The sequence below is a fragment of the Rhinopithecus roxellana genome, chromosome 11, assembly GCF_007565055.1.
Source record: "Rhinopithecus roxellana isolate Shanxi Qingling chromosome 11, ASM756505v1, whole genome shotgun sequence".
NCBI classification, from domain to species: Eukaryota; Metazoa; Chordata; class Mammalia; order Primates; family Cercopithecidae; genus Rhinopithecus; species Rhinopithecus roxellana.
This window is the reverse complement of record NC_044559.1, coordinates 23,130,717-23,152,815: the sequence shown is the minus strand read 5'-3', so window position 1 is coordinate 23,152,815 and position 22,099 is coordinate 23,130,717. Positions and strand designations below refer to the sequence as shown.

General features: G+C 48.8%; 1 protein-coding gene across 5 annotated transcripts in view; it reads left to right on the top strand.

The window, feature by feature from the left end:
• GBF1 (golgi brefeldin A resistant guanine nucleotide exchange factor 1) overlaps nt 1-21,998 on the top strand; it is a 142,333-nt gene extending 120,335 nt beyond the window's left edge. For 2 of the 5 annotated variants that reach the window (XM_010356162.2, XM_030940421.1), the window contains exons 14-40: nt 368-562; nt 801-990; nt 1,575-1,715; nt 2,029-2,117; nt 4,039-4,241; nt 4,983-5,106; nt 5,755-5,880; nt 6,142-6,224; nt 6,882-7,118; nt 7,403-7,496; nt 7,876-8,052; nt 8,379-8,443; nt 8,529-8,652; nt 8,845-8,916; nt 9,055-9,149; nt 9,378-9,531; nt 14,505-14,730; nt 15,405-15,565; nt 15,693-15,933; nt 16,068-16,273; nt 18,389-18,539; nt 18,626-18,756; nt 18,958-19,059; nt 19,353-19,466; nt 19,609-19,789; nt 20,231-20,359; nt 21,158-21,998. In XM_010356162.2, the coding sequence (XP_010354464.2) occupies nt 368-562; nt 801-990; nt 1,575-1,715; nt 2,029-2,117; nt 4,039-4,241; nt 4,983-5,106; nt 5,755-5,880; nt 6,142-6,224; nt 6,882-7,118; nt 7,403-7,496; nt 7,876-8,052; nt 8,379-8,443; nt 8,529-8,652; nt 8,845-8,916; nt 9,055-9,149; nt 9,378-9,531; nt 14,505-14,730; nt 15,405-15,565; nt 15,693-15,933; nt 16,068-16,273; nt 18,389-18,539; nt 18,626-18,756; nt 18,958-19,059; nt 19,353-19,466; nt 19,609-19,789; nt 20,231-20,359; nt 21,158-21,438 (4,092 nt within the window). In that variant the 3' untranslated portion in view covers nt 21,439-21,998. The remainder of the gene's footprint in view (nt 1-367; nt 563-800; nt 991-1,574; nt 1,716-2,028; nt 2,118-4,038; nt 4,242-4,982; nt 5,107-5,754; nt 5,881-6,141; nt 6,225-6,881; nt 7,119-7,402; nt 7,497-7,875; nt 8,053-8,378; nt 8,444-8,528; nt 8,653-8,844; nt 8,917-9,054; nt 9,150-9,377; nt 9,532-14,504; nt 14,731-15,404; nt 15,566-15,692; nt 15,934-16,067; nt 16,274-18,388; nt 18,540-18,625; nt 18,757-18,957; nt 19,060-19,352; nt 19,467-19,608; nt 19,790-20,230; nt 20,360-21,157) is intronic. The other 3 variants (XM_010356163.2, XM_030940422.1, XM_030940424.1) reach the window with 3 other exon arrangements.
• The last annotated feature ends 101 nt before the right edge of the window (nt 21,999-22,099 follow it).

The following is a 22,099-nucleotide window of genomic DNA, read 5'->3' as shown; positions in this document are numbered from 1 at the left end:
CATGAGTGGGAACAGCTCTTCTGCCCAGCAGTTACTCTGCAACACAGGCAGGTAAGTCAAGCCAGCATTGTCACTAAATTGCTAAAAGGAACTCTAAATAGGACCAGGTCATGTTCACATAGAGAGCACAAAGGGCAAGAGGCAACTTTTCTGGAACCAGGTATGTGGTAGAGAGCCAGGCCTTATCCCCCAACATGGAGGCCAAAGAAGAGATATATTTAGGGGATAGAATACCTTTGGGTGTCTCTTAATACATGCCTCTCGGCCAGGCTTCTGCATCCTGTTTAATGTTTTTCCTGTCTAATTTTTTCTCTTCCTATCTTGAATCCTTTCCCCACCCAAATGGCAATTACTGGATTATTGCCAGATGTACATTAAAAAGCTTATGGAGATCATCACTGTGGAGAACCCCAAGATGCCTTACGAGATGAAGGAGATGGCACTGGAGGCCATTGTGCAGCTCTGGCGCATCCCCAGCTTTGTCACAGAGCTCTACATCAACTATGATTGTGACTACTACTGTTCCAACCTCTTTGAGGACCTCACAAAGCTGCTGTCCAAGGTGCTGAACACTATTAACTGGCCTCTAGAAAAAAGGCATTATAAAGGAAATCTCCCTGGTGGTAGTGAGGATGCTACATACAGAGAGGGGAACACTTGAGAGCTGGGAAACAGAAAGAAGAAAGGTGTTTTCTAAAGGCAATGTACAAGTTAGAAGAGGTTTTGGAAATTTTTAGAAAATGATCAAAGTGTAAAGTGTTCTCCTAACTATGAGTCTAATGGATCTGTTTACCTTCCAGAATGCCTTCCCTGTGTCTGGTCAACTCTATACAACACACCTACTATCTCTTGATGCCCTATTGACAGTGATTGACAGCACCGAGGCCCACTGCCAGGCCAAAGTCCTCAACAGCCTCACCCAGCAAGAGAAGAAGGAGACAGCCAGACCAAGCTGTGAGATAGTAGATGGCACCCGAGAAGCTAGCAATAGTGAGAGGCATTTTTTTCTTTGATGAACCCAGGGTTCTATGCTTATCCCTTCTCTACTCTGAGTCCTTTCTGCTGTCCTTAGATCACTTCCCCTGGGATGCTCCCAATTCTGTTTCTGGGCTTTGGCGGTTTAAATCACAGGCCAGTCAGGCAGATTAGCAGAACTCATAGCCTTCTCCCTTTTTCCTCCTCCCCACTTTGGCTTTTTACAGAACTATTTTTCTTTATGGCAAGAGAACAGAGTTTAAAGAATATGGGATTTCTGTCTCTGAAAGCTCCAGGCCCCACCATCCCTCATCCCCAATACCTGCCTCCACTCTAATTAGTCTTCTCTAGCTCCCCCCTTGAAATTTGAGGTTACAGAAGATCAGGGAAAATGAGTAGGTAATCTCTTCATTAAATTAGAGAATCTAATCCTTGGCTGGGACAGGGACTACTTGTTTTGGCTTGGGTTTGTCCTGGTCAGGGCTGGCGCCCTGTGCGGGAACCATGCAGGTCTTCTGGGCTTTGGATTTGACCTCTCCTGCAGCTCTGCTTGGCTTCATACCCTGTAAGTCTTCGCGTATCTTCTTCTCTCTTACCAGCTGAGAGAGCAGCCAGCGATGGGAAAGCTGTAGGTATGGCCTCAGACATCCCAGGCCTGCATCTGCCAGGTGGAGGGCGGCTGCCACCAGAACATGGGAGACCAGGATGCAGTGATCTGGAGGAAGCTGGTGACTCTGGGGGTGGGTACTGGGTGTCCATGACCCTAAGCTCCTCACCTGGAGGGCCTGGTGGAGAGCAGAGGGAGGGAGCAGACACCTAGGATAGTAACTAAGCAAGCCTTGGTAGCTCGCCTTGCCTTCCGACTGAGAGAGAGGGAAGCAAACATATGGACCCTCAGTTGATAGGACTTCCAGGGAAGTGGAAGACTGGTGATGATAAGATTTCTGAGGCTCCTCCTTGAAACTAGGGAGTATATTGGTGACCTTCCAAAAGTCCTTATCTGGGTAAAAAAAGATCTTACAGATTTTTCCCCTCTCTTCTTCCTACTCCTAGCTGACAAAAAGTTTGCCCGGAAGCCACCTCGATTTTCCTGTCTCCTGCCAGATCCACGGGAACTAATTGAAATTAAAAACAAAAAGAAGGTACATACATATATTCCCCAACCTCTGTCCACCTCTTTCTGGGTGTCCATTGTTGTAGGATTTCCATCTCAGAGGGTTAAGATGAAGGAGAGTCTAGCACCTCATTGTACAGCTTCCTGAGGCCAGCCTTTGGGCTTGTTGGGACTTCAGCAACTCCCATTTGAAGCCCTTCCCTTAATCCTAAGCTATGTAGTTGAGCATACCCTGTGTATGCCCCTGGGCAAATGCTATACCAATTGAGAACCAAGTGTCACTAGTGGCAGTGACAGGAGCCTTGAGAGTTGGTGTCCTGTGAGTCATTGAAGGTTACTGGTCATCTCCAGCCCTAGCATGATGGTTGGCAATAAAGGGGAATTGATATTTATTCTGGTGCTTTAGTAAGGTTCGAATAGCAATGTTCAAATCACTGTTTGTACTTTGGGTTTCCTGTTTTTTTTTTGTTTTTGTTTTTGTTTTTGTTTTTCCAGATGGAGTCTCTGTTGTCCAGGCTGGAGTGCAGTGGTGCGATCTCAGCTCACTGCAACTTCCACCTCCCAGGTTCAAGCAATTCTCCTTCCTCAGCCTCCCAAGTAGCTAGGACTACAAGTGCGTGCCACCACACCCAGCTAATTTTTTGTATTTTTAGTAGAGACAGGGTTTCACCGTATTAGCCAGGATGGTCTCCATCTCCTGACCTCATGATCCACCCGCCTCGGCATTCCAAAGTGCTGGGATTACAGGCGTGAGCCACCGTACCTGGCCTGTACTTTGGGTTTCTTAACACAAAGAAAACCTAACCCTTTCTGGCCGGGCACAGTAGCTCGCGCCTGTAATCCCAGCACTTTGGGAGATCGAGGCAGGCGGATCACCTGAGGTCAGGAGTTTGAGTCCAGCCTGGCCAACATGGTGAAACCCCATCTCTACTAAAAATACAAAAATTAGCCGGGCATGGTGGTGCAAGCCTGTAATCCCAGCTACTTGGGAGACTGAGGCAGGAGAATCAGTTGAACCTGGAAGGCGGAGGTTGCAGTGAGCTGAGATTGTGCCACTGCACTCCAGCCTGGGCAACAGAGTGAAACTCCATCTCGGAAAAAGGAAAAAAAACCTAACCCTTTCTTTATTGCCAGCTTAAATGACTTTGGTTCATGTGTGCCCTTGAGTGCATGGCCATGACTGGACTTACGTACAGATGAGTTGCCTCCACAGTTAGTCCACTTTGTCCTTCAAACCCAGGGCATTAAGCTAGGCAACCAGGCCGGGCGCGGTGGCTCAAGCCTGTAATCCCAGCACTTTGGGAGGCCGAGACGGGCGGATCACAAGGTCGAGACCATCCTGGCTAACATGGTGAAACCCCGTCTCTACTAAAAAATACAAAAAACTAGCCGGGCGAGGTGGTGGGCGCCTATAGTCCCAGCTACTTGGGAGGCTGAGGCAGGAGAATGGCGTAAACCCGGGAGGCGGAGCTTGCAGTGAGCGGAGATCCAGCCACTGCACTCCAGCCTGGGTGACAGAGCAAGACTCCGTCTCAAAAAAAAAAAAAAAAAAAAAAAAAAGCTAGGCAACCAAAGAAGCAAAGCCAGGCTAAAAACAAGAGGCTGGCTGTCAACAAATGTAAGGGATGGATATAAAACTGGAGAGAAGAATTATCTAGTTTCTTTCTTCTGCTTTTTCCCCTATCCTAAGATAGAGGAGAGGAACTGTTTTATGTTTCTTGAGCACTCAGGAAAGGAGTAAAAAAGAGCTCTTAAGCCAATTCACTTAGACATGAAGATGGGGGGAAGCTAAGGCCACTGTGATCTAGCCTTAGTTCTGCAGTCACGAAGAACCACATCCTAGGAGCTTTTTAGCTGACCAACTGTGGGTGGGCTATGGTGGACTCCAGGCTGGCCTTGTCTAATTTAGAGGCAAAGTAGCTTCTATACCTCTAGTTTTTCTCACGCAGCTGCTAATCACTGGCACAGAGCAGTTCAATCAGAAACCAAAGAAGGGGATTCAGTTTCTGCAAGAAAAAGGCCTCCTCACCATCCCAATGGACAACACAGAGGTTGCTCAGTGGCTCCGAGAGAACCCTCGGTTGGACAAGAAAATGATTGGAGAGTTTGTGAGTGACCGCAAAAACATTGACCTGTTGGAGAGCTTTGTGAGGTGAGGAAGCTATAAGAAATGTGGGATATAGCCAGGTACGGTGGCTCACCCCTGTAATCCTGACACTTTGGAAGACTAAGGCAGGCAGATCACTCGAGCTCAGGAGTTCAAGACCAGCCTGGGCAACATGGTGAAACCCTGTCTCTACAAAAAATACAAAAATTAGCCGGGCATGGTGGCACACGCCTGTAGTCTCAGCTGTTCAGGAGGCTGAGGCAGGAAGATTACTTGAGTCTGGGAGTTCCAGGCTGCAGTGAGCTGTGATCATGCCACTGCACTCCAGTCTGGGTTATAGAGTGAGACCTTGGCTCAAAAAAAAAAAAGGTGGGACAAGGTTAGTGATCGGATTAAAGGGACAGAACATCCCTACCTCAAAGCAGTCTCCAAAAATTTCTTCTGGAGACCCTGGCCAATGTTCTTCGTCTTCCCATCATTTATATCTGTTGGACCTGAAAGGGACTCCAATGAGATAGTTTGGGGAGCCCTTCCATTCTGCATGGAGTCCATTGCAAAGGGGTAGAGCAGGGTTCCAGGGGGTGAGGGTTCTAGGCAAGAGTCTGTGGATGTGAAAAGTATTAAGGCTAGGGGTTGTGTTAAGGATGAACAGGAGATACTGCCCCTTTGCTAGACACCTCAGCCTCCTCTCTTCGAGTAAGAGTAGGTTAGGAGGACAGTGACTAAAAGAGCCTGACATGTGCAGCTTACACATTTTCAGCCTCTTCTTCCTTTCTTTCCCTATAGTACCTTCAGTTTTCAGGGTCTGCGACTGGACGAAGCTCTCCGCCTCTACCTAGAAGCCTTCCGTTTGCCTGGGGAAGCACCAGTCATCCAGAGGTTGCTGGAGGCATTCACGGAGCGTTGGATGGTGAGTTTGAGTGTCAGGGGCTGAGCCCAGGATGAGAGGTCAGTTTGACTGAGGGCTGAAGAATCCAGCTGCTATCTGTTTTTTTTTTGGAGACAGAGTCTTGCTCTGTCACCCAGGCTGGAGTGTAGTAGTGCAGTCTTAGCTCACTGCAGTCTCTTTGTTTTTGGAGACAGAGTCTTGCTCTGTCACCCAGGCTGGAGTGTGGTAGCGTAGTCTCAGCTCACTGCAACCTCTGTCCCCCGGGTTCAAGCAATTCTCCTGCCTCAGCCTCCCGAGTAGCTGGGATTTCAGGCACCTGCCACCAAGCCTGGCTAATTTTTGTATTTTTAGTACAGATGGGGTTTTGCCATGTTGGTCAGACTGGTCTCAAACTCCTGACTGCGCATGATCCGCCCGCCTTGGCCTCCCAGAGTGCTGGGATTACAGGCATAAACCACCACACCCAGCCTGCTGTCTCTTAAAAAAGGCAGAGAGCAAAATTAGTGACCTTTCCACGAGGAGATCAGCTTCTGTTAAGGAGTTGGCAAGAGGCTGGCTACTTTCTGGACGGTACCTCCCCTCTGTACTAGCACTGACCAGTGGATTGGTAGTGAGGGTTTAATTGGCCAGAGAAGGGCATTGACACAGGCGGGATCTTTGCTTTTTCAGAATTGTAATGGCTCCCCATTTGCCAATAGCGATGCCTGCTTTTCCCTGGCCTATGCTGTCATCATGCTTAATACTGACCAGCACAACCACAATGTTCGTAAACAGAATGCACCCATGACCCTGGAGGTAAGCTTGGGTCCTAGTTAAGGCAAAGAAGACCCAGCACAGCTTTGGAAGTAGCAGGAATGACATAGGATTTCCAGTGGGCATGATGGATGGGGTTCTGTTCAAGGAATCAGGAAGGACTGGCCAACCTAGAAAAGAGACTGGGGTGGGGAAGTGGGTTTTTTCACTTACTTTTTCCTGAGTCCTATTTACTAAAAACCCAGTAGTCCCTTGAGTGGGTTCAGTATTGACACGGGAAAAAACTTACTGGCCTGTCTCTAGGAGTTTCGCAAAAATCTAAAAGGTGTGAATGGAGGCAAAGACTTTGAGCAAGACATCCTGGAGGACATGTACCATGCCATCAAGTGAGTATACATAGAGAATAGTGCAGTATCTCTGTTAAGAAGAAGCACGTTTCTTCCTTTCCCAGTTTTTACAGTCATGTCAGACTACAGTGACTCACGTGCCCTGGATTTAGCCTCAGGACCTAGTTGGGTAGCCCCCTCTCTGCCAATTTGTTTCTTCCTTAAAGAAGCCCGAATGGTACTGGGACTCTAGTACTCTAAGCCAGGGTCCAAAATGCTGCTCTTAAGTAGGATATCATGGCCCCATTTTCTGAACTTTAAACAGCTACATTTTCCTCTCTAGCTTACAAGATGCATTTTCTGGCTGGTAGAGAACCCAAGATGGGCACTGGAGTGTTAGGCCCAGGTTACAGGTCAGAAATGGGCCACTTAGTTCTTTACTGTAAATCAGAAAAGATAGAATTGTTCATTTTGTCACACCCAGTAAGAATGTGTGATCTTACTACAGAACTGAAGGCCTCACTTCCAGATAGGGCTTTGAGATTATAGGACACTTCCTTTCTTTCTCCCTCCTTCCACTGGTGGGTGGAAAGCAGACCACTGAGCTGCAGTTCTGATGACCAGTGGAGAGTGCTAGTATGGATGAACTCCTAGTCTTGGTTTGGAACCAGTCAGGTTCAAAGCAGTGCAACTGCTCCTTCCCTTACCTCCTGACAGGAATGAGGAAATTGTAATGCCTGAGGAGCAGACGGGCTTGGTTCGGGAGAACTATGTGTGGAATGTGCTGCTTCATCGAGGTGCCACCCCTGAGGGCATATTCCTGCGTGTGCCTACTGCCAGCTATGATCTTGACCTCTTCACCATGACCTGGGGCCCCACTATTGCTGCTCTCTCTTATGTCTTTGACAAAAGCCTTGAGGAGACAATCATCCAGAAAGCCATCTCAGGCTTCAGGTAGCCCAGCTTTGGCCTTGGTCTTCACCTCCCGCAAGCTCACCTCTGTGAGCTAACATGGTTTTCTCCATGCCTTTCTGACTCCTACTCTTCGTTAGAATGGGGATCCCCCTGAGTTTTTGGAGGGAGGCTGAAGCTTGGGTAAGCTCAGTCTTAAACAGAAACAAGATTAAAAGGTTTCTTCCTGAGACTGACTGGGGAAGAGCCCCATGCAAGCTCAGGGACTTGGAAGGGCTGCTTGGCCTTCCAGTGACTCTGTTTCTGGGATGGGGGTAACATTACAGGAAGTGCGCCATGATCTCCGCCCACTATGGCCTCAGCGATGTGTTTGACAATCTCATCATCTCTCTATGCAAATTCACAGCTCTCAGCAGTGAGGTGAGCAGGTGCAGGAACTTTGTACTTGGAGCTCCAAAGGAGGACCTCTCTTTTAGCCATGGATCTACCCTTATCAACAGACCTGGTTGCCCTCAGCATCTTCCCTCACTGCCCCTACTTGAATATACCAGAGCTTAGGCCATTTCTGTCTTGCACACTCTGGGATAAAACTAGTGTTACTTCATGTAATGGGGATGGGAAAGGAGATATAGGAGTGGGGAAGGCCTTAACTAGGTTAACCCACTCCCACCAGTATTATGGGGAATTGAAGCAGAGCCAATAAAAGGACCCTGAGGGAACCATCATAGGCAGAGACCTAAGAGATTTTCCTTTCTAGACATTAGCTCAGCCTTAAGTCTCTTCTCATCCTCTTTTCCAGTCTATTGAAAACCTGCCCAGTGTATTTGGAAGCAACCCTAAAGCCCATATTGCAGCCAAGACAGTATTCCATTTGGCCCATCGTCATGGTGATATCCTGCGGGAGGGCTGGAAGAATATCATGGAGGCCATGCTGCAGCTCTTCCGAGCCCAACTACTGCCCAAGGCTATGGTGGAGGTAATTCTTAGTAGGAGACTACTCAGCAATAACAAGGCAAGAGCTGCAACATTGTATGCTATCTGTATGTAGAAGTAAGTAGTTGAGAGTAATGCTGGGCCTGATGCCTGCCGCAGCTCACCAGGAATGCCTCAAACACGTAAGAACACAGATCTTAGGGGATAGCTGTAAAAGAAGGCTGGTAGATGCCATTGCCAATCACCAATTGGAACAATAGTATAGGGGCAGAAGCCTACAGGAGGAAATCCAGAGTACTTTGGTGGGTGGAGGCAGGGGCAAAATACAAAGGACATATGGAAAGAAATTATTTTGACTTACTTTTCCAGGTGGAAGATTTTGTGGATCCCAATGGCAAGATCTCTCTACAGCGGGAAGAGACACCATCAAACCGGTAGGAGCAGACCAGAGGCTCAGGGGCTTGGGGAGGGAGAGTCAGAACTTTGGGGCTTACCAGGTCATGTGCCCTTTTTCTACAGAGGAGAGTCAACAGTGCTGAGCTTTGTGAGCTGGCTAACACTGAGTGGTCCTGAGCAGTCTAGTGTGCGGGGCCCATCCACTGAAAACCAAGAGGCCAAGAGAATGGCCTTAGAGTGTATAAAGGTAACTGCCCATCCACCCCTGGTGAGAAAGCCTAGACACCTTCCTATTAGACAGATGCTACCCAGTGAACTGAAGAATAAATCATCCAGATTTGTAACCAGGGCTGACTCTGCCCTCTCTCCCTGGCTCTTGGGGACATTATTTTCCCTTCAGCCCTTGTCAAAGACCCCCTCTCTCTTTTGCCCTCTCTAGCAATGTGACCCAGAAAAAATGATCACAGAAAGCAAGTTCCTCCAGCTGGAGTCACTACAGGAGCTCATGAAGGTAAAGGATGAAGAAAGGAAACATGGAACAACTGGCTGAATCTGGGAAGGGTGATAGGGACAGTATTATTTCTGTCAGGACAGGGCCAGTGGTTGGCTTCTTTTCCATGCCTACTTTTCTGCTGCTGTTCCCCTTCAGGCTCTGGTCTCAGTGACACCAGATGAAGAGACATATGATGAGGAAGATGCTGCTTTCTGCCTAGAGATGCTACTAAGGATTGTGTTGGAGAACAGGTAAGATGAGCGTAGTCTTTAGGCAGACCCCAAGCTGAGCTTGTGCCAAAGGGATGGAAGCCATCTGGCTGAGTGGGCTCTGGGGAACTGTAGGCAGCAGGGGAAAAGCTTACTCATCATTCCTGTCTACTTAGGGTATAATATCAATGAGCCCTGAAAGCCCTAGGGGACCTAATGCCCAGTGGCCTCTCTGGCTGAGACTATCTTCATTCCTTTATATCTACACAGGGATCGTGTGGGCTGTGTGTGGCAGACTGTTCGAGACCATCTATACCACCTCTGTGTTCAGGCACAAGATTTCTGCTTCCTTGTGGAGCGGGCAGTGGTGGGGTTGCTACGCCTGGCCATTCGGCTGCTCCGGAGAGAAGAGATCAGTGGTCAGGTAAGCAGAATGCATCTTGGAGAGTGGGCAGGTATGCAAGGGATTAAGGCCACAGTTGTCAATTATGAATATAGCCTGAGACAGAGAGTACATTTAGTGCCCCATAGCATGAGCCCAGTGACCAACCACAGGGCTGGTGCAGTCTAGCAGGGGGCATTGTGAGTGAGCCTGAAATGGCCTCAGGCATGGAGCCTGTGCTCTGCACCTCAGCCTCCTAAGAATCTGCTTTGTAGGACTGGCCTGCTACTGCCTTATAATAGTCCCAGCTCTATACCTGGTTTCCTGTCATGCTTATGACCCACCTGAGATCTCTTTGCTTAACTACAGAAAACAACAAGCATAGAACTAATAAGTGGGTTCAGCAAGGTCACAGGATGTGATATCAATACACAAAAAGTAATTATATCTCTACATGCTAACAGTGAACAATATGGAAACTGAAATTTAAAATACAATGCCATTTACAAGTGTTCCAAATAAAGTGAAGTAATATATAGCTGACAAAACATGTATAAGATTTGTATGCTGAAAACTACAAAATAAGTTGAAGAAGATGTAAATAATTGAAGAGGCATACTATGTTCGTGGATTGGAAGGCTCAACATAGTAAAGTTGTCACTTCTCCCCAAATTGTTCTGTAAATCCAACATAACTCCTATAAAAATCCCAGAAAGGTTCTTGTAGACATAGGCAAGCTTATTCTAAAATTTAGATGGAAAGGCACAAGCTCTAGAATAGCTAGAAAGAATAAAGTGGAAAGAATCATTTTCTCTGGGCTGGGTGCAGTGCTTCATGCCTGTAATCTCAGCACTGTGGGAGGCCAAGGCAGGCAGATCACTTGAGGTCAGGAGTTCGAGACCAGCCTGGCTAACATGGTGAAACCCCATCTCTACTAAAAACACAAAAATTAGCAGGGTGTGGTGGTGCACACCTGTAATCCCAGCTACTTGGGAGGCTGAGGCAGGAGAATCACTTGAACTCCAGAGGCGGAGGTTGCGGTGAGCTGAGATCATGCCACTGCACTCCAGCTGGGCGACAGAGCGAGATTCTGTCTCAAAAAAAAAAAAAAAAAAGAATCACTCTGGTATTAAGACTTACTGTCGGCCGGGCGCGGTGGCTCAAGCCTGTAATCCCAGCACTTTGGGAGGCCGAGACGGGCGGATCACGAGGTCAGGAGATTGAGACCATCCTGGCTAACATGGCGAAACCCCGTCTCTACTAAAAATACAAAAAACTAGCCGGGCGACCTGGCAGGCGCCTGTAGTCCCAGCTACTTGGGAGGCTGAGGCAGGAGAATGGCGTGAACCCGGGAGGCGGAGCTTGCAGTGAGCTGAGATCCGGCCACTGCACTCCAGCCTGGGCGACAGAGCGAGACTCCGTCTCAAAAAAAAAAAAAAAAAAAAAAAAAAAGACTTACTGTCTACTTTGGGAGGCCGAGGTGGGTGGATCACAAGGTCAGGAGATCAAGACCAGCCTGACCAACATGGTGAAACCCCATCTCTACTAAAACTACAAAAATTAGCCCGGCGTGGTGATGCAAGCCTGTAATCCCAGCTACTCGGGAGGCTGAGGCAAGAGAATCGCTTTTACCTGGGAGGCGGAGGTTGCAGTGAGCTGAGATTGTGCCACTACACTCCAGCCCGGGCGACAGAGCGAGACTGCATCTCAAAAAGAAAAAAAAAGACTTACTGTCGGCTGGACGCTGTGGCTCACGCCTGTAATCCCAACACTTTGGGAGGCCAAGGCAGGCGATCACCTGAGGTTGGGAGTTCCAGACCAGCCTGGCCAACATGGAGAAACCCCGTCTCTACTAAAAATACAAAATTAGCCAGGCATGGTGGGGCATGCCTGTAATCCCAGCTACTCAGGAGGCTGAGGCAGGAGAATCGCTTGAACCCAGGAGGCAGAGGTTGTAGTGAGCCAAGATCACGCCATTGCACTTCAGCCCGGGCAACAAGAGTGAAACTCTGTCTCAAAAAAAAAAAAAGACTTCCTGTATAGCTACCGTAGTCAAGATGATGTGGTGTCGATGGAGGGACAGACACGTAGATCAATGGAAGAGAGTAGAGAGTCCAGAAATAAGCTCAACACAAATATGTTCAGTGGATTTTTTGATCAAGATATAAAAACAATTCAGTGGAGGAGGAACAGCCTGTTCAATAAGTGGTGGAGTGATTGAAATACATAGGAGGAAAAAGCAAATGAACCTTGACCTAAAACTCATACCTTACAGGAAAATTAACTCCAATGGATCATAGATTTAAATATAAAGCTATAAAAACTTCAGAAACAGGAGAAAATCTTCAGGATCCAGAGCTAAGCAAATAATTTTTAGCACGTTTGGCAATCCCGTGGATCTGTCTCCTGCCTCAACACTGTCTGGATGGAACAGATCCAGGGGGGCACTCTCTTTCAAAAAAAATAATAATTTTTAGAGCTGACATTAAAAGCACAATCTAGAAAAGAAAAAATTGATAAGTTGGACTACATTAATATATTTTAAAGTTTTGTTCTATGAAAGCCTATGTGAAGAGGATGAAAAGACAAGCTATAGACGAGGAGCAAATATTTGCAAATCACATATTTGAAAAATGGTATCTATAATATAGAAACTCTCAAAACACAACAGTGAAAAACCAATCAAATTATTAATAGAAAATGGACAAAACATAGGAACAGATGTTTCGCCAAAGAAGACATACAGAGGGCAAATAGGCACATGAAATGAAGATAGCATCATTAACCATCAGAGTACTGCAAACTAAAACCACAATGAGCCTGGGCGCAGTGGCTCCTGCCTATAATCCCAGCACTTCAGGAGGCTGAGGTGGGCGGATCACCTCCCAAAGTAGACAGTAAGTCTTAATCCCAGAGTGATTCTTTTTTTTTTTTTTTTTTTTTTTTTTGAGACAGAATCTCGCTCTGTCGCCCAGCTGGAGTGCAGTGGCGTGATCTCAGCTCACTGCAACCTCCGCCTCCGGAGTTCCAAGTTTGAGACCAGCCTGGCCAACATGGTGAAACCATGTCTCTGCCAATAAATACAAAAATTAGCTGGGCGTGGTCACGCACTCCTGTAGTCCCACCTACTGAGGAGGCTGAGGTGGGAGGATCACTTGAACCCAGGAGGCAGAGGTTGCAGTGAGCTGAGATCATGCCACTTCATTCCAGCCTGAGTGACAAAGCAAGACTCCATCTGAAAAAAATAAAACCACAATGAGACATCACTACCCATTTTTCAGAATGGCTGAAATAAAAAGTAGTGACAATACCAAATGCTGAAAGGCTGTGGAGAAATTGGAACATTCAAAAATTGCTGCTTGGGAATGTAAAATGGTACAGCTACTCTGCTGGCAGTTTCTTATAAAATGAAACATAATTACCATACAACCCAGTAATTGCAGCCTTGGGCATTTATCCCAGAAAAGTGAAATTTTACTTTCTCATAAAAACCTGTACATGAATGTTTATAGAAGCTTTAGTTGTAATAGCCAAAAACTGGAATCGGCCCAGATGACTTTCAATAGGTGAATAAACTGTGGTACATACATACCATGGAATACTATTCAGCGATTTAAAGCAACAGACATCTCCTGGGAACTATGCTGAGTGAAAGAAGAGCCAATCTAAAAAGGTTATAGAATATATAATTCCACTTATATAACATTTTTGAAATGACAGAACTTTAGAATTTGAAGACAGGCCGGGTGCAGTGGCTCACACTTGTAATCCCAGCACTTTGGGAAACTGAGGCTGGTGAATCACTTGAGGTCATGAGTTCGAGACCAGCCTAGCCAACATCTCTACTAAAAATACAAAAATTAGCCAGGTGTGGTGGCTCGCACCTGTAATCCCATCTACTTGAGAGGCTGAAGCAGGAGAATCATTTGAACACGAGAAGCAGAGGTTGCAGTGAGCCGAGATCCTGCCTGCACTCTAGCCTGGGTGACAGAGTTAAGACTCCACCTCAAAAAAAAAAAAGAAAAGAAAAAAGAATTTGAATACAGATTGCTAAGGGTTAGGGGTGGGGACAGGAAGGAAGAAGTGGGTGTGGTTATAAAAGGGCAACATGAGTTGGCCATGGTGGTGCATGCCTGTAGTTCCAGCTACTCAGGAAGCTGACACAGGAGGATCACTTGTGCCCGGGAGTTTGAGGCTGCTGTGAGCTATGATCATACCACTGCACTCCAGCCTGGGTGACAGAGCAAAACCTGTCTATAAAAAAAGAAAAAGGCAACATGAGGGATACTGTTGTGGTGGAACTGTTCAGTATGTTGTTTTGTGGTGGATACACAAACCTACACAGGTAATAAAATTGTATAGAAATTAATACACACAAAAATGCAAGTAAAACAGGAAATCTGAGTAAGATCAGATAGTATCTTGATTATGATATTATACTATAGTTTTACATAATGTTACCATTGGGATAAACTGGGCAAGTATGTAAGGGACCTTTTTGTATTATTTCTTTACAACTGCATATTAACCTATAATTTTCTCAATAAAAATTTCTATTTGAGACTGGGTACAGTGGCTTATGCCTATAATCCCAGCACTTCAGGAAGCCAAGACAGGAAGATCACTTGAGCCTGGGAGTTCAAGGCCAGCCTGGGCAACATAGCGAGACCCCATCTCTCCAAAAAGGAAAAAATAATTAGCCAGGTGTGGTCACACGCACCTGTAGTCCCAGCTACTCTAGAGACTGAGGCAAGAGGATCACTTGAGCCCAGGAGTTTCAGGTTGTAGTGAGGTGTGATTGTGCTACTGTGCTCCAGCCTGGGAGATAGACCAAGACCCTGTCTCAAATAATATAATTAATGTATTTCTATTTGAAAAAAAGAAAAGACCAGAGCAGTATCCTAAATTGGGTCCTAGCCAAACTGTCTTCACTGACCTAAGGAGACTGGTGGGGAAGAAAACTAGACAGGAAGCTGTGTGCCCACTCCCCACTTCCTACCCTAACCCCACTCCAGGTACTGCTCTCCCTGCGCATTTTGCTACTGATGAAGCCCAGTGTGCTATCCCGAGTCAGCCACCAGGTTGCGTATGGGCTCCATGAACTCCTGAAGACCAACGCAGCCAACATTCACTCAGGTGATGACTGGGCCACACTCTTCACGCTGCTGGAGTGCATCGGCTCAGGGGTGAAACCTCCAGCTGCTCTGCAGGCCACAGCCAGGGCAGATGCACCTGATGCTGGTAAGCCCTTTCCCAGGGAGACTCAGGCTGGCAGATAAACAGTTACACCCCAGGAGTTGGGACAGGAAAACAAAACACAGGTTACTACGTTCAGCAGATTAAACAGCCCTGGCTTCTGCCATTGCTTCCAGAGCTTCCAATGCCTGCTGGCCAGTACCCATAAGTTAAATAGCATGAGGGCAAATAAGCAATGCAGACGGCTATGAAGCCAGGCTTTCTACTGTCCTGAGGACTGAGTTGTCCCGAGGACTGTTTCCCAGTTTCTGTTTCTGAGCTGTCCTGAGGACTGTTTTCCCAGAATTCTGAGCAGACTTTATATCACTAAATCGATAAATCACTAAATCCCAGAAACTGGGAAAACAGTCCTCAGGACAGTAGAAAGCCTGGCTTCACAGCCTTCTGCATTGCCTATTTGTCCTTGCCACCACTCCCTAGAGTGGTACTATAGCTGCCACTAGATGCCATCAGGAGCCCAGATTAGCCTGCCACCTTATTTGGTCAACAGAGAAGCTGTTCTGGCCATCCTTTGGCCCTTTGGTGACAGAAATTAAAGTAAACCATGCCAGAGAGAAGGGAGGCCAGGCCTCAGCATCTTTTTTCTGAGAGCCTGATTTTTCCCTCATCCCAGTGCCCCATCCCTACCCTGACTCTGCCCTTCTCCCTGCCTACTGTAGGGGCCCAGTCAGACAGTGAGCTCCCATCCTACCATCAAAATGATGTGAGCCTGGATCGCGGGTACACTTCTGACTCAGAGGTCTACACTGACCATGGCAGGCCGGGCAAGATACACCGATCAGCCACAGATGCCGATGTGGTCAACAGTGGTTGGTTAGTGGTGAGTGACAATACGGGCAGCAATTGAGTCTCCCCTGCTTGACCTGTGGGAAGAATTCCTGGTCCTCTGCAAGGACATTCACATAGGGGCCAAGCCTGGGTCCCCAGCTCCTCTGTGTACTTTACAGGTCGGGAAGGATGACATTGATAACTCCAAGCCAGGGCCCAGCCGCCCAGGCCCTTCACCCCTGATCAATCAATACAGCCTAACAGTGGGACTGGATTTGGGGCCGCACGACACTAAGTCTCTGCTTAAGTGTGTGGAATCGCTGTCCTTCATCGTCCGTGATGCTGCCCACATCACACCTGACAACTTTGAGCTGTGTGTCAAGACTCTCCGGATCTTTGTGGAGGCCAGTCTGAATGGCGGTGGGTCAGCTGATGAGGGGGCAGCTGGGGAATAGCCATGCGATTATGCAGGGGAGAGGCCGAGAGGGGAGAAAAGGCAGGGTATCTATGCCTATATAGACACGGAAATGTGACCTGAGTCTGGCTCTGCTCAGGATGCAAGTCCCAGGAGAAACGTGGCAAGAGTCACAAATATGACAGCAAAGGGAACCGCTTCAAGAAGAAATCCAAAGAGGGATCAATGCTTCGTCGGCCTCGAACCTCCAGCCAACATGCCTCTCGGGGCGGGCAGAGTGATGATGATGAGGATGAAGGCGTGCCTGCCAGCTACCATACGGTGTCTTTACAGGTCAGTCAGGACGTAAGTATGGCACCCTTTACTTCCTCTCCTCCCCTGCACCTGATACTGGGAGACTGGGGCAGCCAGGGAAAGCCAGGGCTGAGGGGAAGGGCCCATGTGTGCCAGCCCAGGCCCTGGGCCACCATCTTAACAATATTCCCTTACCCAAAACCTTACCTGTAAGTCTTTATTTGCTTAAATTTATTTATTTATTTGTTTTTATTTTATTTTATTTATTTTATGATGGCGTCTCGCTCTATCACCCAGGCTGTAGTGCAGTGGTGTGATCTTGGCTCACTGCGACCTCTGCCTCCCGGGTTCAAGCGATTCTCCTGCCTCAGCCTCCCGAGTAGCTGGGACTATAGGCGTGTGCCACCATGCCTGGCTAATTTTTTGTATTTTTAGTAGAAATGGGGTTTCACCATGTTGGCCAGGATGGTCTTGATCTCCTGACCTCACTATCCACCCACCTTGCCCTCCCAAAGTGCTGGGATTACAGGTGTGAGCCACCGCACCTGGCCTTTAAATTTATTTTTAAACTAAGGTTTACTTATTTGGTAAGTAGGTTCAAAATGTACAAAAGGGTAAACTGGTAAAAGTAAGTTTCCAATCCATTATTGTCCCCAGCTGCTGAGTTCCCCTCACTAGAAGCAACCACTGTCACCAGTTTCTTGTCTGTCCTTCCAGAGTTACCCTGTATCTATTCAAAGGCATGTAAAATTAATTCTGTGAGCAGAGTATATATCACTAAATTGATGGAGAACCAGTTGCCTTAAATAGAATAACCATAAAAACATGACAAAAGTGGCTGGGCAGTGGCTCATGCCTGTAATCCCAGCACTTTGGGAGGCCGAGGTGGGCAGATCATGAGGTCAGGAGATCGACACCATCCTGGCTAACACGGTGAAATGCCGTCTCTACTAAAAATACAAAACAATTAACCAGGCGTGGTGGCGGGCGCCTATAGTCCCAGCTACTCGGGAGGCCGAGGCAGGAGAATGGCGTGAACCCGGGAGGCGGAGCTTTCAGTGAGCCAAGATTGCACCACTGCACTCCAGCCTGGGCAACGGAGCAAGACTCCGTCTCAAAAAAAAGAAAAGAAAAGAAAAATGATAAAAGTAAAAATGTATTAAATCTGGCCAGACACTATTGCCCATCAAAGCCTCTGAGCCTGAGGTTTTCTGTTTTAAAAATGAAATTAACAGCCAGGTACAGTGGCTCACACCTGTAATTCCAGCACTTTGGGAGGCTGAGGCAGGAGGATCAGTTGAGGCCAGGAGTTCAAGACCAGCCTGGGAAAAATTGTGAGACCCTGTCTCTACAAAAATAAAAATGCAAAAATTATCTGGGCATGGTGGCACACATTGTAGTCTCAGCTACTGGGGAGGCTGAGTAGCTGAGTAGGTGGGAGGATTTCTTGAGCCTAGGAGATCTAGGAGGCAGTGAACCATGACAGTGTCATGCACTCCAGCCTTGCACAGAGCAAGACCCTGTCTCAAAAAATAAGAAATAAAATTGGGCCGGGCATGGTATAATCATACCTGTAATCCCAAAACTTTGGGAGGACTATTGCTTGAGCCCAGGAGTTCAAGATCAGCCTGGGCAACATGGCAAAACCCCATCTCTACAAAAATATAAAAAATTAGCTGGCCGTGGCAGCGCACAGCTGTAGTTCCAGCTACTGGCAAGGCTGAGGTGGGAGGATCACCTGAGCCCGGGGGTTCGAGGCTGCAGTGAGCCATGATTGTGCCACTGCACTCCAGCCTGGGTGACAGAGTGAGACCCTGCCTCAAAAAATAAATTAACAACGTGAGGCTGTCTCTGTCATCAGCAGGTGTGAAATAGAATTGAAAAGAAAGTATCTTTCTCACTGTGAATCAGGATTATGAAATACTCAGTCCACACACCTCCTAAGTCTTTCTCTCTCATGAGTAATCTCTGACTTGGAGAGTCCTTTGCAAGGACTGGAACAACCAGGAAGTCAAGTCAAGGGAAAGAATAGCAAGAAGGTGAGGTCATGGCATGACTGGTGCTAGGGACACCTTGAGGACTCAGTCAGGGTCAGTGAGTGGGAAGGGAGAAAGGGATCCACCAGACCTAACCCCACTCATGTCCTGCCCCCTCCTGTGATCCTAGTTGCTAGACCTGATGCACACCCTGCACACGCGGGCAGCCTCTATCTACAGCTCATGGGCAGAGGAGCAACGCCACCTGGAGACAGATGGCCAGAAGATTGAAGCTGATTCTCGCACCCTCTGGGCCCACTGCTGGTGCCCTTTACTGCAGGGTAAACCAGGAGGGGCAGAGGTAGGGAGTTTGGGGAGCATCAGGATCAAGATGCCTGAAGGATCCTGACCCTGCTCTTGCTCTCAGGTATTGCCTGCCTGTGCTGCGATGCCCGGCGCCAGGTACGGATGCAGGCACTGACCTATCTGCAGCGAGCACTACTTGTACATGATCTGCAAAAGCTAGATGCCCTGGAATGGGAGTCCTGTTTTAACAAGGTGGGACTTCCTACTGGTCTTAAGATAAAGTTCAAATCCTAAGAAAAGGAAAGCCAGGCAGCCTGAAGAGCCCCTAATGTGAGTCTTCAGCCTGCATCATACCTTCCCTTCTGCTCTGTGCCCATCCAGTTCCTGGCTTCCTTGGGGCAAGGCTGCCTAGCTGACCCTCATAGGGAGACGTTGCACATTTACCCCCACCAGGTGCTGTTTCCTCTACTTACCAAGCTCTTGGAGAACATCAGCCCTGCAGATGTGGGCGGGATGGAGGAGACCCGGATGAGGGCTTCCACACTGCTCTCTAAGGTACTGCTCACCACCCTACACCCACCCTCTCTCCCATACCTGCCTTTTCGCAAGGAGGGAAACCAGGGCTTCTGGCAGGACCTAAGATTCATTGTAGGTGCTCACAACCCCCCAGCTATGGACACTAAGCCGGACCTGGGGACCCGAGAGGATTCTGAATCTTAGATCAGAGATTCCTCTATCTCTGATCTAAGATTCTCATACAAGATAGGACAGGCTTAGCCACCCAGCCTCAGAGAGGGGTCCAGAGGCTCCTACAGTCCCCTCAGCTGAAGGGGGCTGGTGGGCCGTAGGTCTTCCTGCAGCATCTGTCTCCACTGCTGTCGCTCTCTACCTTTGCGGCCCTCTGGCTCACCATCTTGGACTTCATGGACAAGTACATGCACGCAGGCTCCAGCGACTTACTGGTATGTTCCACCTCAGCTCGGCTGCCTGCCTCCTGTCCCACCTGCTGGAAGGACTTGCCCTTTCCCCCTTGGTAGCTACCTCCCTTTACCATACTCCCCCATGCCCTCTTTCCTATTCTCATGGTCCCACTGCCACCTGCAGTCAGAGGCGATCCCTGAGTCTCTGAAGAACATGCTTCTGGTGATGGACACAGCGGAGATTTTCCACAGTGCAGATGCACGGGGAGGCGGCCCCTCTGCCCTCTGGGAGATCACCTGGGAGCGCATTGACTGTTTTCTGCCTCACCTACGAGATGAACTCTTCAAGCAGACCGTCATCCAGGGTAGGGGGCTCAGCCCAGCTTTATCAAAAAGAGTCCCCTGCCTGGGCACAATAGCTCACACCTGTAATCCCAGCACTTTGGGAGGCCGAGGTGGGTGGATCACCTGAGGGCAGGAATTTGAGACCAGCCTGACCAACATAGTGAAACCCCATGTCTATGAAAAATACAAAAATTAGCCAGGTGTGATGGTGGGTGACTGTAGTCCCAGCTACTCAGGAAGCTGAAACAGGAGAATCGCTTGGACCCAGGAAGTGGAGGTTTCAGTGAGCTGAGATCACAGCCTGAGTGACAGAACAAGATTCCGTTTCAAAAAAAACAAAGAGTCCCCAAAGCTGAATTTATTGTCTGTGCCCTGGGTGGGTAGAAAGGCTATTGGGTAGCCAGGGCTCTGCTGGAAAGAAAGCACTAAGAAATGCCATTTCGATTCTCTACCATCTCCAGACCCCATGCCCATGGAGCCTCATGGCCCAAAGCCTCTTGCCTCAGCCCACCTGACTTCTGCTGCTGGTGACACCAGGACACCTGGACATCCACCTCCCCCAGAGATTCCATCTGAGCTGGGGGCCTGTGGTGAGTCTCTCTGGGCTAGCCTGATAGGCACTGAGTAGCAAGCAGGGGGCCTAAGAGGAGGCCCAAGGGGGCATGGGAATGCTGCTGAGCAGGGGCTGTGAGCCAAGGGAAGGAGGCCACTAGAGAGTCCTGTTGCCGCTCTTCCCATGACAAATGGCAGGACCATAAGCTATGAGAACTATGCAGTCTTCAGGCTTGGGAAGAGAAAGCTGGATCAGGGACTTGGAATGAATTTTCAGAGGTTTCCTTTCAGGGATTCTAACAGAGAGTAACCTGGTGGCCAGGCACAGCGGCTCATACCTGTAATCCCAACACTTTGGGAGGCTGAGGAGGGCAGATCACCTGAGGTCAGGAGTTTGAAACCAGCCTGGCCAACATGGTGAAACCCCGCCTGTACCAAAAAAATACAAAACTTAGTTGGGCCTGGTGGTGCACACCTATAATCCCAGCTACTGGGGAGGCTGAGGTGGAAGGATCGCTTGAACCTGGGAGGCAGAGGTTGCAGTGAGCTGAGATCGTGCCACTGCACTCCAGCCTGGGTGACAGAGTGAGACCCTGTTGCACAAAAAAAAAAAAAAAGTAGCCTGGCAAAGGTGGTAGAAGGTAGATATAAGGTAGCTGAACATTGAAATGTGTTTTGAGGGGAGACTCCCAACTTTTTAGGCTGGTGGAGGGCGGGGCGTGTTGCTTACAGGAACAAGGAGGAACAAAGATTCTATAAGCAGCCAGCTGGGCAATGTGAGAGTTGTCTTGTGCCAACAAGGGAATCTGACTGTAGCCACCTTGCTTTCCCTACAGACTTTGAGAAGCCCGAGGGCCCCCGAGCCGCCAGCAGCAGCTCCCCAGGATCACCAGTGGCCTCAAGCCCCAGCAGGCTGAGCCCCACCCCCGATGGGCCTCCACCCCTGGCTCAGCCCCCACTGATCCTGCAGCCCCTGGCCTCCCCACTGCAGGTGGGCGTGCCACCCATGACTCTGCCCATCATCCTCAACCCTGCGCTCATCGAGGCCACTTCACCAGTGCCCCTCCTGGCCACACCCCGCCCCACAGATCCCATACCCACCTCTGAGGTCAACTAAGGCAGGTCACTCAGAGATCAGGACCAGTGCTTCCCACCAGGCTTTCCTTGACCCCACTTCTGGCTGTCCTGCGGGCCACGAGCTCTTCAGGCCAAGTCAGAGCTGCTGTTGCTGCCACTTGGATGGGGACCTGAAAAAGAGAATGTTGATAGCCCCAGCTAAGACCCCCAATCAGCTGTGGGACCTTTTTCCTCCTCTGTGCTCCATTCCTAGGGGTTCAGCCTGGGAGTGCACTCAGCTGTCATCTGCAGCCTCTGCCTCCAGCCTGGCAGCTCTGGGGAGGCATCTGTGTGCCGGCCCTGCAGTGCCTGCCCACGGTCAGGCATTGAGAACTAAGCCCAACCACTCTGCACTTTGTTTTCCACTCCCATTAGCCCTGGGCCACCTCCTCCAGTGCTTCCTCTTTTACTAATTAGTTGGTCAGTTTGGAGAGTTGACTGGCACCATGGAGGGTAGGCAGGTAGGGGCTGGGTGGGGGACTGCCCACAGGAGCATGTACATATGGAAAAACAGAACAATGGACTTTTTATGATATAATAAATGTCTTAGTACCAGCATCATTGTCTCTCCCTCCGGTTTCCTTCTTGAGCTCGTGGGTCAGGGCACTATGTTCTCAGGTGTGCAGGGCTTGGTGTGAGCAGAGGCTGAGCCTACCTACCAC